Source organism: Carex rostrata, chromosome 27 (genome assembly GCF_964058835.1).
Source record: "Carex rostrata chromosome 27, lpCarRost1.2, whole genome shotgun sequence".
NCBI classification, from domain to species: Eukaryota; Viridiplantae; Streptophyta; class Magnoliopsida; order Poales; family Cyperaceae; genus Carex; species Carex rostrata.
In genome coordinates, this window is record NC_135944.1 from 7,258,509 (window position 1) to 7,274,516 (window position 16,008).

General features: G+C 37.4%; 5 protein-coding genes across 6 annotated transcripts; 2 read left to right on the forward strand and 3 right to left on the reverse strand.

The window, feature by feature from the left end:
• Nucleotides 1–37: 37 nt before the first annotated feature.
• LOC144545339 (protein SOSEKI 3-like) lies at nucleotides 38–2,334 on the reverse strand. 2 transcript variants are annotated; one of them, XM_078293925.1, is made up of 5 exons: nucleotides 2,070–2,334; nucleotides 1,795–1,983; nucleotides 950–1,697; nucleotides 456–700; nucleotides 38–330 (listed from the first exon to the last, which is right to left on the reverse strand). In XM_078293925.1, the coding sequence occupies exons 1-5, from the start codon at nucleotides 2,242–2,244 to the stop codon at nucleotides 326–328; spliced, it is 1,362 nt and encodes a 453-aa protein (XP_078150051.1). In that variant the 5' UTR covers nucleotides 2,245–2,334; the 3' UTR covers nucleotides 38–325. The 2 variants fall into 2 exon arrangements, with proteins under 2 accessions (XP_078150051.1, XP_078150052.1); XM_078293926.1 differs by having other exon boundaries at nucleotides 449–700.
• A 1,347-nt stretch (nucleotides 2,335–3,681) lies between these two features.
• LOC144545333 (tryptophan aminotransferase-related protein 1-like) lies at nucleotides 3,682–7,078 on the reverse strand. Its single transcript, XM_078293921.1, has 5 exons — nucleotides 6,943–7,078; nucleotides 6,332–6,705; nucleotides 5,838–6,141; nucleotides 4,051–4,639; nucleotides 3,682–3,953 (listed from the first exon to the last, which is right to left on the reverse strand). The coding sequence occupies exons 2-5, from the start codon at nucleotides 6,637–6,639 to the stop codon at nucleotides 3,763–3,765; spliced, it is 1,392 nt and encodes a 463-aa protein (XP_078150047.1). The 5' UTR covers nucleotides 6,640–6,705; nucleotides 6,943–7,078; the 3' UTR covers nucleotides 3,682–3,762.
• A 2,480-nt stretch (nucleotides 7,079–9,558) lies between these two features.
• On the forward strand, nucleotides 9,559–12,110 carry 5-FCL (5-formyltetrahydrofolate cycloligase). Its single transcript, XM_078293977.1, has 7 exons — nucleotides 9,559–9,768; nucleotides 9,863–10,003; nucleotides 10,844–11,008; nucleotides 11,119–11,160; nucleotides 11,245–11,290; nucleotides 11,395–11,465; nucleotides 11,753–12,110. Exons 1-7 carry the CDS (start codon nucleotides 9,585–9,587, stop codon nucleotides 11,887–11,889), a joined length of 786 nt encoding a protein of 261 aa, XP_078150103.1. The 5' UTR covers nucleotides 9,559–9,584; the 3' UTR covers nucleotides 11,890–12,110.
• Nucleotides 12,111–12,112: 2 nt separating this feature from the next.
• On the reverse strand, nucleotides 12,113–13,104 carry LOC144544776 (uncharacterized). Its single transcript, XM_078293334.1, has 2 exons — nucleotides 12,768–13,104; nucleotides 12,113–12,696 (listed from the first exon to the last, which is right to left on the reverse strand). The coding sequence occupies exons 1-2, from the start codon at nucleotides 13,102–13,104 to the stop codon at nucleotides 12,113–12,115; spliced, it is 921 nt and encodes a 306-aa protein (XP_078149460.1).
• Nucleotides 13,105–13,852: 748 nt separating this feature from the next.
• LOC144545378 (uncharacterized) lies at nucleotides 13,853–15,769 on the forward strand. The gene is made up of 4 exons (XM_078293978.1): nucleotides 13,853–14,275; nucleotides 14,361–14,510; nucleotides 15,190–15,253; nucleotides 15,592–15,769. Exons 1-3 carry the CDS (start codon nucleotides 13,928–13,930, stop codon nucleotides 15,214–15,216), a joined length of 525 nt encoding a protein of 174 aa, XP_078150104.1. The 5' UTR covers nucleotides 13,853–13,927; the 3' UTR covers nucleotides 15,217–15,253; nucleotides 15,592–15,769.
• The last annotated feature ends 239 nt before the right edge of the window (nucleotides 15,770–16,008 follow it).

Consider the following 16,008-nt stretch of genomic DNA (forward strand, 5'->3'; position numbering starts at 1 on the left):
TAACATTTTTTTATCCAGAAGAAATTGCCGCTTAAAATTACAGCACTCGAAATATATTACAATAACAAGACAATTTGAATTGTGGTACTAAGTTTACATCAATCATATCAGGTTCAATAAGTAATATTACTTTGCTGTAAACAAGTAATATTCTCAAAAACAAAACAAAAAAGAAAGAAATACTAACTAAAATTACAGCTATCCTAAAAATAACAAGAAAAAGAAAATCACAATTAGAGATGAATTGTTACGAGTTAGGTGTCAGAGCCATCCTCACTTTCATCACAAGGAACCCTAGATTGAATAACAACCCGAGCACCCGATGTCAGCCTGAAATTTTCAAAACAAAATACCAAGTACTTCATCAAGAAACTATATTCAAATTACACCAAGCATTTATGAATTATGATGTATTTCAAATTCTTTGATATTGGATATAGAGAACTACACTTAACTTTCTTCAATTTTGATGAGCTTCTCCTTCTTCCTTCTAGAAGGCTCCACCACCGGCAAAGCCTTGGTGGTGTTTCGTCTGGTACCTGTCGGAGGTGTCTGACTGACATCTGGGCCCGCAGAAGAGCTCCTCGGGCAATCATAGAGTGGAGATGTGATCAATTTAATTGTACGAGGAAGGCATCTAGACTTCAATGAGTCACCAGTCTCAGTTTCATCATTCCAATGTTCTGATGATTTACAACTCCTAAACATATTCAAGTGCTGTTAATTAATTAATTGCCTTCTTAAGCATTAAACTAAAAAATTACATGATACAAGTCAGAGAATTTTTGCAAGAAGAAATGTAGTTGGGACTATAATTGGTACCAGCAATAGGGATGTTCATTGTATCCGGTTTATTTGGTTTTCAACCAAACTGAAAAAGGTTGGATTTAATGGTTCGGTTTTTCGGTTTAGATGGATTAGTACGGTAATTAAAAACTATGATCAGTACCTCTCAGCATTATAAGAAGAGGATCGTTTCAAAATAGGCACTTGATCTCGTACAGTATCGTCTATGTGCCGTTTGGTCTCGACTATGCTTCCACTAAAATATTCTTTATCTTCCATCCTTGTCAGAAATCTCATGGAACCGGCACCGTAAATCGGTGAAGGTAAGGCCGGTTGCAAGTAACTCGGCCTGTAAATCGGTATGAACTCATAACGCCTATAGTCCTTTACTGAAATCGAACCGCATGTAATTAAGTGCATTAGATAACTAGCCGGGCTTAGTCTGGGACCGGTTGAGAATACCACCTCATCATCCTCCTCCAAAACCCTAAGTTGGTTGAATCTTCTCCCTTCTGCACGGATTAATGATTCGAGCATTTGTGATTTCCCACAGCAGCTATTACGGTTGTTATTGGTCAGTAGTACTGCTTCAGTATCCAATAACCCGTTATCATCACTTTCGTCCTCGGTTTGTGTACAAGCATCAGATGAAGGGACTGATTTATGAAACTTGGTTATTACCGGTTTGTCAGGGGAGTGGGGTTCGGAGGAAAGAGAGGAGGGGGATTGTTGTTCATGTTCATCCCGAGATGAAGATAGAGAGAGCGGTGAAAGCGGTTTTGACTGTTTATTTGGAATTGGAGGCGGCGAGGATGAAGTCAAAGGAGATACCTCTTTCTCTTTTGCTTTTCGCCTAGAGGGTCTTGTTTGGTTTGTTGGTTTTGGGTTTTTGTTACTATGGTTAAGCTGATCTACAAAAAAAAAAAAAAAAATATATATATATATATATATATATATATGTAAATTGTAGAATGCTAAAAATATTTATATATGCAAGTAAGGAGTTACCAGTAGGAGAAGAAGGATCAAGGAGTTCAGAGCCCTTGAGCACATATTCATTGTCATTTGCTGGTAAAATGAGATCATCTACTGACAAATCATGCCAGACAAATCCATTCTTGTAACTCCTCTTACAGGACCAAGAGTACATAGCTGCCATCCCCTTTCCTCTCACTTCATTAAGTCGATCCATAAAATCTGAAACCCGATTTTGTAAATTTTAAGGGTAATTTGGTAAACCAAATTGGTAACTAACTAAATTAAGGTAAGGAAAGGTAAGGTACCTCTTAGAAAGAAGGTGTCGGTGTCGGTGTCGGTGTCGGTGTCGGTGTCGGTGTCGGCGTGGGAAGAAGAAAGAGAGACCTCGATGAAATGGGGGTGCTCCAGATGCCGATTTCGCGACAGGTAGTACACCACCGGAATCCGAATCCTACCGCCGCTGCTCTCTGCCATTTCCATTCTCTCTCTCTCTCTCTCTCTCTCTCTCTCTCTCTATCTCTCTCTCTCGTCGTCGGAGGAGGAGGAGGAGAAGAAGAGAAGAAGAGAAGAAGACGAGTGACTGACTGAGTACTGAGTACTGAGTACTGACTACTGAGTAGAGAAATAACAAATAAAAGAAAGGAAGGAAAGTTGGGTTGGATGATTGGATCTCTCTCTCTCTCAATCTAATTAGATCTGAAAGCGGATTAGGTGCGATGAGCATGGTACCTACTTTACGTTCGATGAGTTACATACCGTTCGATTGGATTTAAAATATGTGCGCACGAATATTAAAGTATATCGTACGGTTTTGGATTCCAAGGCCCATTGTACCTATTCCGCTCCGCTGTAGTTTGATATGAGTATTTATTATGTGTGTGTCTCTGTGACTTTTGAGTCTTGGCTTGAACTGTGGTCTGTGGGATACGTAAGAGTCGTAGATAGATTTCAGTCAACCCTTAAAAAAGGGAAATTTTATTAATAGCCCTTTTAAAAACTTCAAAGTTACGTATATCCCCTCTGAAATTTAAGATATTATATTTTCACTCTCCTAAATTTTAAAAACTCACAAATTTACCCAGTTAATTGTCTTTTCTCTCTCTCAGGAACCTCTCAGAGCGTGCTCCACAACGGAGAGTAAACCCCTCATTAAAAGGAAGGAAGGGGAGACGAAGGCAGACCGGAGCTGCCCGCCACGGTTACTCGCTCCAGAACGAAGAAATCGAAGAGGAGAGGGAAGGGGAAACACTACTGTTGCAGGGATAACTCTATGTTGAAAGCTTCCGAAATTCGTACCCCCCCGAATCGGGGTGTAGACGGAGTAACACGAGCCGTGTTACCCTCCCTTCGTCTCCCGTCCCCTTCCTCTGCGCGACAGATTCTGGAGCACACCCTCAGTCTCAGAGATAATTAAAGCACAAAATATTATTTATATTAAAATTGTTCACTCCGACCCCGTAACTTCTAAAATTATATAATTAAAGTTAGAATTGTGAATAAAACCTATAGCATACTGCGAGGAAAGAAAAGAACTTTTTTGTTCTCATATTTGCCATAATTTTTTTCCTTTCAAAACTTTCTTTTTCTTTGTCTTCATAAAACACATTAAACCAAATATATATATATAATGGATCTTGGCATAGCCGCGATTATAAATGTAGTGTACTTAATGAAAAGATGTTCTCAATTTGTATTGTGTTTAGAGGTGTTAGTACAATGGTAGAATATGATACTATGTATGTTGTTAAACATGTTTAATTTGGTAGAGTCATGCTCATATTCTATTAATTCTTGTGATGTTGTTATTATTTTTTATTTTTTTTCTAAATGTTATCTTTGTTAAATTTTGTCAGATTGTTATTAGAAGATTATTTTTTGTAATCCTGAAAAGGAGAAAGACAGAGACAGAGACATAAAGAAAGAAAGAAAGAACTTTTTTTAATTTACTGAATATTCCTACCTACAAATTAACAACAACAAATCACCCTAAATACACAATCAACCCAAACCCGAAGAGATCCGCTCGACAAAGAGATTGAAGTTGTGGGCCCTGTCGAGCATGCTGATGCGTACATACTCGGGCCCTGCACCAAAATGCTTCCCGCTGCGAGTGAGCACCTTTATGCTCTTGAAGAACCCCTCGCAGTCATCCTTGATGCTCTCATCGTCGCATCTCAGCCATGCAAATGCTGCACAAACCAAAATCACCAAAAAAAATAAAAATTATCGATGCAAATTATAAGTGTTATGGAAATTGAGATTGACAATTTGCACATATATATATACCGGGATAAGTTTCTGCGTGTTCCTTTGTGAACTCACAGAACTCTGATGAAAACTGAGGCAGGCTGAAGCGTCCCGACTCCTCGACAGCCTGGCGAAGCCGTCCCCACCTGTCAGCAAGCAAATGCCGGCTGAAGTGGAAGAGACGATCGGCACCTTTAGAATCGGGTAGGTCATACCCGTCAGAGACAACCTGGAGGATGCGGGCCGCGCGAATTTGGGAGTCCTTCGAGACGCCGATCGAGTTCATCTCAATGAACTTGACCATTTTGCGTGCCACATCAGCGTCCTTCACTAGGGCCCACCCGATTCGCGTGCCAGCATGCCCAGTAGCCTTGGAGACAGTGAAGAGCATGATGTCCTCGTCAGCTGGGCCCCGCATTGGTGTGTACTGGGGCCAGTAGTACGCCAGGTCATGGACCAACTTGCCCGCCTCTGAGTCCAAGACAGCATGTCTGATCGTACCGTCAGGGTTGTTAGGGGAGCACACTATTTCAATGAAGGTAGAGTTGTCACCTCGTTCGAAGGTAGATGCATCTCCCCCCCAATGGAATAGCCTCGATTTTAGCAAATCAGCAATCCCTGGATACATCTGTGCCATCGAAAAAAATAAAAAATAAAAAATTTAAAAGCTTAACATTTCAGGTTATATGATTGGTTTTCTTGTTACAGGCAAGTGCTTCCCTGTGATCTGAAATTATTATTCAAATTAAAATGTTATTTTTCTACAGGGGAAGGGGGGATGTAGGGAACTTGTATGACAGTAGAAACATGGTCTCAGTATAATCTGAACAACAAAATATATACAAAGTACAAGTTGTGCTTGCTTCTTGAAGGACATGAGATTTATTAAATTACTAAAGAAAAGAAAAGAAAAAAAAAACAGACTAGACACAATGAATAAAGCAATGGCTGACTTTGAAAGAATTAAAGAATTCCTTGGTTTGAAAAACATTACTTAATTTGGTGACTAAGCATACTTAGTCTGAACCCCAATTAATAATATAGAAATGTCGGTTCAACCAAATGCTAACATGACTCAGAAGGCAACAAACTTACCAAAATGGTTATTATAATATTTGGAAAAAAAAAGTTGTGAAATTTAATTAAGACGTGATTAATTAAATGAATAAATCTTTAACGGTAGCGCTGTTCGCAAATCTGATTTGCCAAATACCAGTTCAAAATTAAATAAAAAAAAAAAGATTAATCAATTTGAAAATAATAACAGTATATGCATCAATGCATGTGCAGAGTAGAAGCATCAGATGAGAGCTTACTGATCACATGAAAGGTAGAAGAGGAAAGGGAGACAAGGGAACACTGAGAGATCGATGTATCTCTTCTTTAATTAGTTATATGATGTGTGTATTAAATTAATTAGGAAAGAAAATTTGCTGTTATTCCTTGGGAAGTCCCAACCATTCATTTTTTTTTTCTATGCACGAATCTCAACAAAATCATAGGTTGAGATCAGAATAACAGTAGATTTATTTCCTATTAATTAAATAAATAAATAAATTAATTAATTAAAATTAGGGGGTGGACCAGCAAATTGCAAAGTAAGATTCAGTTTGTAAAGCATTGATTCATTGAATTGGTAACAGTAACAGGTACAGAGCATATTATGATGGTGACACATCTGATCCCCACTAATCATTATCTTATAGTATACAACTATAATGTATAATTATAATTAGGCCCACAACTCCACACACACACACTGCGCACACACACACTGAGGAGTGACAGTTACTTACAACAAAATTCTAAGATTTTATGTGAATTACCGAGTAATACGGTGCGGCAGAGACGATAGGTACAGGCTGCTGAGAGGAGGAGGAGAGAGCGAAGAACACAGCATGGATTAGCTGTGTGGACCCCACACCGACAATGACGTGGCGATTGTCACTCACGGCGTTGCCGACGATGGCATGGAGACGGCGTACTTCTTTGGCGAAGGAGGGTTCGAGAAACCAGCAGAGTTGGGCCCCAGCGGCAGAGAAATAACTCATGCTGTGCCATCCTGAAATCACGACCGTTGATTTTTGCCCCGATTCCTTCCAGAATGGCTCGAACATCGTCGGATCGCCGCTGAATGATTAATTAATTCATTTAATTGATTAATTGATTGATTATCAGATCAGTTTTAGATACATACAGCGCACGGACTATGTAATCAAAACAGCAATGCATAGAGTTAGTGCGCCGCTTGAAGCGAAATCTACTCTGTTAAAAAAGTTACCCATTTTATGAGTAGTTGAGAGACAGAGAGAGCACTTACTGGTCGAGGTTGACAACGGCTTGTTTGTCTCCGGTGGGAGACGTACTGGAGAGGTCCAGTTCGTTGTTTGAGTGGTGGGGATTGAGATTGAGATTGAGATTGAGAAGAAGATCATGGTATTTGACAAATAGGAAGAGGAGGAAGAAGAGGACGAGCGCCGTGAAAAGGAGCAGCACCACGGCCACGCAGATCACTGTGAGGCTGACACTGAAGCGGCGCTGTTCGGGCTGCTGCTGCTGCGGTGGGGCTACCACTCTGTCAAACCTCTCTCTCTGGTCTTTCATGGTCACATTTCTCCGGCGCGCCATTGTTTCTCTGTTGTTTGTCTTTGTCTGCTCTTTCTCTCTCACTCTCTTTGTTTCTCTGAAATGAATCTGTATAAAGAAAGAAAGTATATTAACTTTAACTAATCAGGGTGAGGGCCAGGGGTGCGGGACTCCACTCCACTCCGTTGGAGAGAGTGACTTTACTTTTTTTAATTAAACCTTTTTTTCTCTTTATATATATAATATATATATATAGGGAATATTGACAGACAGAAACAGAACTGAAACTCCCAAATTTAAAACAAATAATAATAAATTAATTGTCTAATTTGAGTGGAGATTTACTCATATTCTCATATCACTCGATTTTTATTTATTATTCCCATGACCGCAGACTGCAGTGCAGCTGTGTAGGACTTTAAATGGTGCGACTGCCGACTGGTATGGTGCCTTTTTTGGGATACTGGTATTAACTATTAACTATTAAGCGGGGGGGGGGGGGGGGGGGGGGGGGGGGGGGGGGGTTGTCTGGTCACAAAGAACTAAAGAAGGGATAGGGGTTATTTTACAAGGAGCCACCCATTCTTTTCTTTTATTCCATATTCAATACGAGGGTTATTAGCAAGCTTCTGTACCGCTTGCTTTTCTCTTTTTTCTTGTAACTTATGTTTTTATTTTCTTTTCTTTAGGAGGTACTGCAATTGTAAAACTATTCTCTTCAGTTAATGAAATATACCTACGCATTTTTATCAAAAAAAAAATTGTCCAATCCATTTTAAGATATATATACATAAATTTTAAAACGGATTGAACAGTTCTAAAATCTATTGAACTTGCTCTGTTTTCTATTTTTATAGGTCTTCATGGTTGTTATTGTTTTCACTCAGTCTTTATTATTTTTATAACTACAAAATATTGGATCTACTTTGGGTTCGATGGCTTCAAGATCATTTGATCTGCTTTAAAACACGTGTGCTTAATTTATTTATTTGTGTGCACAAATTTTAAAACAGATCAGACGGTCTCGAAGTCTATCAAACTCAAAAATAGATCTGATGGACATCGAATCTACTTCATTCTCTATTTTTATACTCAAAAACAGATCAGGCTACTGGGCCGAATGGGAAGAGGGCTGTTGGGCCAAAGGGATAAAGGAAGTTAAATTGTGGTGCATTGAATTTTTGGCAGAGGATGGTTTTTCAGCAGAGAAGAAAGTTTCGGCAGAGGAGTTGTTTTTTCAAAGGAAAAAAATTCTCATCAAATTGAACGTGTTTTGAAATATAAAGCTTGTTTGTGGGAAGGTGAAGACATCAATAACTCTTTTGAGTGGTAGCATATACAAGGAAGAGGCAAGGTAGGGCGCGGTTTTCAAGTTTATTTGAGTTATATGGACGGATGTGGAGAAAGCACAGGCAACCAAGTACTTGAAGAGACGAGTAATCGGGTGATTTGTGGAAGAGCTCGGTATAAGAGATTTTTGCCGAGTTTGAGAGAAAAGGAAGTCGGTTAATGAGGTAAACAACACTTGAAAAGATCTCATCCCAATAAATTGTAGAAAGAGAAGGATGAGACATAATCACTACTTCACGGCACACGTCTACCACTACCAGCACCCCGTCTATCACTACTTCACGGCAAATCGTAGCCATAGCTATTTTATTTTTTTGTGCATGTGGGAAAAGCTGCGTGCCGGACGGCCCCCTAGCTAGCTAGCTGTTCTAATTATAATTATATGAGATAGAGATAGACACTACACTACATATATAAGTATAAGCCTTCTAGAACATTCTACAATTATCAACAAATAAACTGTATGTAATTATGTATAGGTATAGCTGCATAGCAGTCTATAGACTATACAGGTTTTTGGTCTAGAATTAATATTATAGAGGCACTCTTCACTTCAGCACTTTAATCAATTTTTCATCAATTTAATTAATTAGCGGTAAAACTGAAAAGTGCCTTTATATTTCATCAATTTTTGTTTACATTATTTTCAGTAGATCGATCCAAGTAGAAAAATAGGATTCGTTTTTATTATAAAAATAAAAATGTGAAAAAGCAAATCAATGGGCACAATACCATGGAGGCATGATTGCATCACATTTTGTAATAGAAATGTTCATAACTTTGCATAGCTTAATTTCAACTTATCAAATCCAATGCTATATTTGTTTTATACTATATTTGCAAATTGCACATCCCATGTTTGACCAATTCATCTATATATATAAAAGTGTATATATAATGTATTTCTCACTATTTCATGCTATATATTGATATTGATTGCTTCTATTATTTAGCACATATTCAATCATGTTAAATTCATTCATTATGAAATTTAAATGACCACATCATGAATCTTATTAAACTTAAAAAACATAAAAAGGTCTTTTCATATATATGTATTTTTTTCAACAATCGTGCAGTATGTATCAAATAGCTGTAGAAACATCTATTTCACTATTATAATATACAAAAATACACGAAAAAAAATCTGTATAAAAAATTAGGAAAATAATTATTATTTTTATTGACTTATCATTAAATGGTAATACAGAGTAAGATTTGGAAATAGAAAAAAAAAAAAAAAAGGGTAAAGATTTTAACACAGTAGTTTTTGCTTCATGATGCGCACGAACCATATGCAGTGCTCATTTGATTCTATAGTCCGTGCGCTGCATGAAGTCAAAATTACTCTGTTAAAATATTTACCCAAAAGAAGCCGCAATTCCTAGAAGAAGCGGAGTCCGTATCCTCTGAGGTAACAGAATATTTTAGTTTATACGAGGACCATGCGATCAGAATCCGGGCCAATCCGACCAGAGTGAAATGAAAAGTTATCTTTAATATTCGTGCCGATACAGATCGAACGGTCCAAAAGTAAAATTAAAACTTCTGTTACCTCAGGAGAATTGAATTCAGAAGCGAAGAGCCATGAATCATGAAAAAACTTCACAAAATAATAAAGAAATAAAGAGAGCGTGATGAGAAGAAGAGGCTTTCTCATGCTCCACTTCCAGTTCTACTCCTGCTCCTCTGCAATCGCAAACCTTCGCTCCTCCGCTTCCATGGCGACCTCTTCCGCCGTGCAAAATCAGAAGAAGGCGCTTCGATCTGAAATCCGTAAGGCGCTCAAGGCTCTCTCTCCGGCGCAACGCTCGAAAGAAGGTAGTTAAACTCTTTATAATTGCACTTCAGTTGATTCCTTCCCCCGCGAATGCTAATTTGATTTTGATTTTGATTTTGTTTTTTCTCCACTTAGATTTGGAGATCCAGAGCACCATTTTGAGCTCGTCTTGGTTTAAATCGAGCAACAGATTGTGTGCTTACATAAGTTGTCCCGCTCTACGCGAGGTCGATACCTCCATGATTCTCTCTCAACTTCTCACCAAACCTCCTTCTGGTACTTCATTTTTTTCTTTTTTTCTTTTTTACCATCTTTTATTGAGTTATTTTATTTGCTGTGAACTGATTGATCTGTTCTTTTAATATGAACTGAATAACTTCTGGTACTGATACTGATCCACATGGTAAATCTATAACTTCTGGTACTGATATTGATACACATGGTAACTATCTATATGTAAATCTATAATTTCTGGTACTGAGACTGATACACATGGTAACTATTTATATGTAAATATATAACTTCTGGTACTGATACTGATACACATGGTAACTATTTATATGTAAATCTATAACTTCTGGTACTGATACACATGGTACTGAACTCAACCAGTACACTACCAACCAGATCGAAACTTTGATTAGAAAAAGGGCAAAAAAGAAGAAAATATATAATCATTTTGAACCCAAAGAAAAAAAAATTATATGCCTGTTTCCAGAGCAATAACTGCATATCAGTGAAATGCCAATGATGAATGTATACATTATTTTTAGTTTCTCATATTGAGATGGGTTTGTCAATGTATATTTTATTTGACACTACTACGTACTTAACCTACGAAGTTATTTTCTTCTTATTGAATTGCTTTGGTTTTGGTTTCGTGAGTTATTAATAATTCTTGGGAATGTTCTGTAAGAATGTACCTTCTAGTATCAGTGAGATGAATACTGTGCTTCACTGTTACAGTACCAATCCAGTATACTTAGTTACTGGTCAGAGAGAATGGTAACTAGTGTCAAAATGCGGAACCAAAGGGTGACGTGTGGCGGTGTGGGGTGCATTTATTATTTTTTTTCATCTCATTTCATGCTTCTTAGTACTTGTTCTCATTTCAAGAACACCAGGTAGAGATAGAGAAGGAGCTTTATGTGCCACGGGTGGAGGATAAGAATAGTAATATGCGCATGTTCAAGATAACCACCATGGATGATTTAGTGCCAAATTCCATGAATATTTTGGAGCCTTCTCCAGTGGATGACAAAGGGAATCAGCGTGAAGATCGTAAATTTCTGTTCTCTCTCTCTTTTTTTTGGAATTTGCCTTTCATGTATGTAAATTGTTGGGTCATATTAATAGAAGTAAATTGTTCTATTGATTATTTTTTGTTACAGTTATGTCTGCAACAAACCCAGTTGACCTCTTCCTTCTACCTGGTAACAGAAATTCAAATATAAATTAAAATTCAGCACTTCCCTTTTGTTAAGTTCTATAAATTGTAATGCTGTACTATTATGTAGGACTTGCTTTTGATAAGCAAGGTAGGCGACTAGGCCGTGGTGGAGGGTATGTTATTCCTTTTTTCTTTTTCTTTTTTCAATTTCATATATTAGACTTTTAGTTTATTTTATGTATATCTAATATATTTTTTTTGTGTGTATGAACTAAAGGTACTATGATGTATTGCTGAAGAAATATCATGACCTTGCACTGGAGAAGAAATGGAATAAACCACTACTAGGTATTACAAATCTACAGCCACAATTTTTTGCATATTTTGTAAGTCAGATTTCATGCTAACAATAGGAAAACCGGCTCAGATTAATGTTTTGGAAGATATACTATAAAGGGTGAATTTCATGTATACCCTTCAAAAACTTCAAAACTACATATTTTGTCCTCTAGAATTCATAATATCATATTTACCCTTCTAAAATTCAAAAACACACAAATTTACCCATTTTATCGTCTTTTCTATTAAAACTTATTTGGAATTTATGAAGTACCTATTTTACCCTTTGCGTGCAGTGGCACTTGCTTACTCTGTGCAAATAAAGGAGGAAGGCATTATTCCTGCCACCCCTACCGACATGCCAATTGATGCAATCGTCTCCTCCGATGGTGTTATTCCTATAAGCCCTCTAGCAAAAGAGAAGATGTCGTAGTACTTTCTTCTCACTTCCACTACTCTTTATTAAATTGTTTCGTAATCAACTTATTGAAAACAGTCTACCAATTCGTGTTGATGCAAAAAAAAAAATTAGGAATATTTGGAGATTATATATTATTTGGAGATTACATATCTATACCAGCACCTTTGATGGCTGTACAAATTTCTACTTCTATATAAGGGAGAAAAAAAGAGAGGAAAGGAATAGTTCATTCATGTCAAGCCTTCTCAAATTGACCATTACTAATAATATGTACATCATTATTATAATTACTATCTAATTTCAAAGTATTATTATCATGAGAAGGAAATCTCTGACTTGGTACCATGCCTTTCTCTTGGAACTCTGTACTGGATCCATCATTGCCTCCTTCGAGTTTGACTGCTATGTCGACCGAAGAATTTAGACCTCTCTCTTTCAAAATCTGACGGTATGCCTCGTTTTCTTTTTCCATGATGTAAATTTGACGGTCACGATCGATCAATTTCTCTTCGAGATTCTCTATCTGATCATCCTTATACTTGGATTTGCCTCCTTGTTCGATCCGGTACTGCCTCGCTTCCCTCTCGATATTCGCCTTCTCTTCCTGGAGGAATGCTATCTTTGCCATTGTCTCGAATGCAGCAGTTTCAGCTGCTCTCCTCTCTGCTTCTAATTCATGCCTTAATTTTGCATGCGCCGTCTTCTCTTCTTTCAGAGCTCTCTTCAAATTCCTTGTCGGGTTCTCGTCTTCCAAATTAACCTCTGTTTTGTCGCCCGTCTCGCCATCATTTAACAAACTGGATGATACGTCACCTGACACTGAATTTTAAAACTTGATGGATTAAATATCCTTTTTTCTTAAAAAAAAAACTGAGTATTTATGGATATACCTGAATAAGTCGATAAGGTGCTCTCTCGACGTGACATGGTGGGGCCATGAAAAGACTCGGCCTCAGTGAGCTCATGTCGACGGCTTATTCCGAGCTCAAGCAACTCCCCCTCAAATTGAAGCAATCTGCAAATGGTGCGGTGTACGGTGGAGATCTTTCGGGTGGAATGATCGAGCAGGAAGGACTCGAGGTGTATGAGGAGTGAATTGAAAGGGCCAATAATGGTCTGAGAAGAGAAGGTTAAGGCGGCGAACCAGAGAAGGAGGAAGGCAATGGAGAGGTCAACGAATGCTAGCATGAGAGCACAGAGGCCTCTCATGTTCGAACAAAGCGCCATGAATTTTCTTTCTATGAGGGTGAGGTGGTGAATTATAATTTTAGTCTATTTTTAGAGTTGAAAATTGATAGCGTGTGGATGGATTTCAGGATTCATTGAAATGTTAGCTCTCTTCTTTTCTCTTCTCTTCTATATATAGTCTTTATCATTCTTCAAAGATAATTTCAACAGCAATAAAATTATAGAATGATAGATTGAGTCATGACTCATGAGGCTATTAATATAGTATTTTTATTTCAAAATTCAAACAATTAATTAGAATTGTCCAACATGATTCCATATGAAAATACACTTCCATACTAAATTTTATATTTCTTAGAAATTTCCATATCAAGTGGTTTTCTACCAATTTAAATAAATAGTAAAATTAAATCTAAAAAATGTAAAATTTGATCTGTAAATATATTTTCATATGACTATTATATTGAACGGTTCAGATTAACTATTTAGACTTTATAAACAGTGATATTAATTCAAAATCCAGATCAATGTGAGCATATAGATAAATAGAAAAGTATAATAGAAAGCAAAAGTGGGCTCCATTTTGGTAAATGACTCCATCATCCAGCTCGGCCCAAAATAACCAACCAGCTCAAAGACGGAATTCGTATCACCTTAAGGTAACAGAATATTTATTTTTTGATCTAGACCGTGTAATTAGAATTAGCACGACTATTAAAGCGATCGGACGGTCGTGATCCAAACATAAATATTATGTTACCTCATAGGAAATGGATTCTTCATATATGACTATATGAGTACTTAAGCTGTTTTGTTACGCGTCAGTTCAGTTGATCGCCTTGACTAAGTCAAACTCTGAGCGATGGTCTTTTCTCTACCTCTCTCTCTCCTCCTCCTCCTCTCAACTGCCACCGCCACCGCCGCCGCTACCTCCGCCGAGGCTCCGTCGAGCGGGAACACTACAATCTACGACATCCTACCTCTATACGGACTACCACCGGGTATCTTCCCAGACACAGTCACCTCCTTCTCGCTGTCGGCCGACGGAGCTCTCTCCGTCAACCTCTCCGGTCCCTGCCAAGTTGACTTTGACTACCTCGTTTCCTACGACCCCACCATCACCGGATTCCTCCACTATGGATCCTTGATTGGCCTCTCCGGCATCCAGGCCCGCCGCTTCCTCATCTGGTTCGATGTCGATCGAATCAAGGTATCACTGTTTACTCATTTCATTCTGAAGTAGAAAGAACACTTCCACCTTCTTAATTTCTAAATTGATTTCAAAATTTCTAAAGGTGGATCTTCCTCCACCTTCCAATTACATATATTTTGATGTGGGATGGATAACAAGGAAGCTCGAGGTCGATCAATTTTTGACTGTTCATTCCTGCAAGTCTAGTTGCCGACTCAGCTCAACTGTCAATCGAGCATTTCAACAGGCCAAGGTACCATCTTTTTTCATTCTTTACTCTTTTTTTTTAAATCAAGTAGTGATCTTGAGTGCTAATTAAGATGTTGGTGCCATAAATTGGATGCAAGAATAACACTAATCAATTGCATGATTAATTCTGGCTAAACTTTTGGCATACCCGCTGAGTTGCATTTTTCAGGATGAACATGGATTAGAAATGGTCTTTGATCTTGTTCCAATTAGGGTTTCGTTGGAACTTATTTTCAGATCTTCAGTGCTAATTAAGATGTTGATGCCATCAATTGCATGATTAATTCTGGTTCAACTTTTGGCTTACCTGCTGAGTTACATTTTTTAGTATGAACATGGATTAGAAATGGACTTTGATCTTGTACCGAGTAGGGTTTCATTGCAACTTATTTTCCTTTTATTTCTCTGGTCAGTATCCCCAATTCGGATAGTGATTCCTATGAACAGAAATTAAACACCTTGATTTTATTATTCTTCAATTTGGATTGTGATCCTCCCCGTGATTTTATTTGTATATTTATTATAATTTCTTAATATTATTATTTGTTGTGGATTTGATGAGGTAATTCAATCCCCAAAGTCAACCAACTGTGCTTCACATGATTTCATTTTCTTTATCTGACTCAATGTTCTCTTAATCTTAGTTTTCAATCCCTTTGTGGTCTTAACTTTTTCTATGCCAGGACTTCTTCACCGGTCCATTTTGGTAGAGAGAAATATCATTTCTTATTCATGGAGCAACAAGAGGTATTCTTTCTTTTAATGTTACTTGCTTTTTAAAATGTTGGGTTGCTTTTTCGTTCGGATTAATGGAACCCGTTTAGCAAGGCTCTCAATGTATTAATCAGTACAGGCAACTAGAGAATTAAGAAATGAAAAATGAATAATATAGAGCAGCCAGTAGCAATATATACCAGTACTAATACATGAAAATTGATTGTTACTGATACAGTAGCGATACATTGATAGAAGCAATTTTGTACCAGAAAACCAGTACTAACATCTGCAATATGTTCAATTTACTTTATTCTTTGCAACCTCCTCAGATGTTAAGCTCTGAACAATGCATTATTTATTGTTTGCAGGACTTGTTTCATTCAGCAAGTAGATATTTTTTTCTAGGTTAATGAAATAATAAAGAGCACCTCTTTTTGGTTGTTGTTCTATGCTTCTTCTTTTTTTCAGAAGTTCAAATGGAACACTGTATATGTAAGTAAAAAGAAGAATGTAATACTCAAAACCACAGAATATTCACTTTAATCTCTTTGTGATGTTGATAGTTAAAACAGTTTTTTTTTTTTAATTGAAAAAAATGGGTTTTATAAAACCCACTGATTTGCATTCACAGAAATCAGAATGTTACCAGGTTAATGGTACCAAACAGCTGGTACACAACCCCTGTATGAGTTATTACAAAGCCTTCCCTGTTGAAGTATCCTTTAGTACATTTTCAAGTTCTACAAGATAAAAGTTAACCAATACAAGAACTACATTGGTAACAT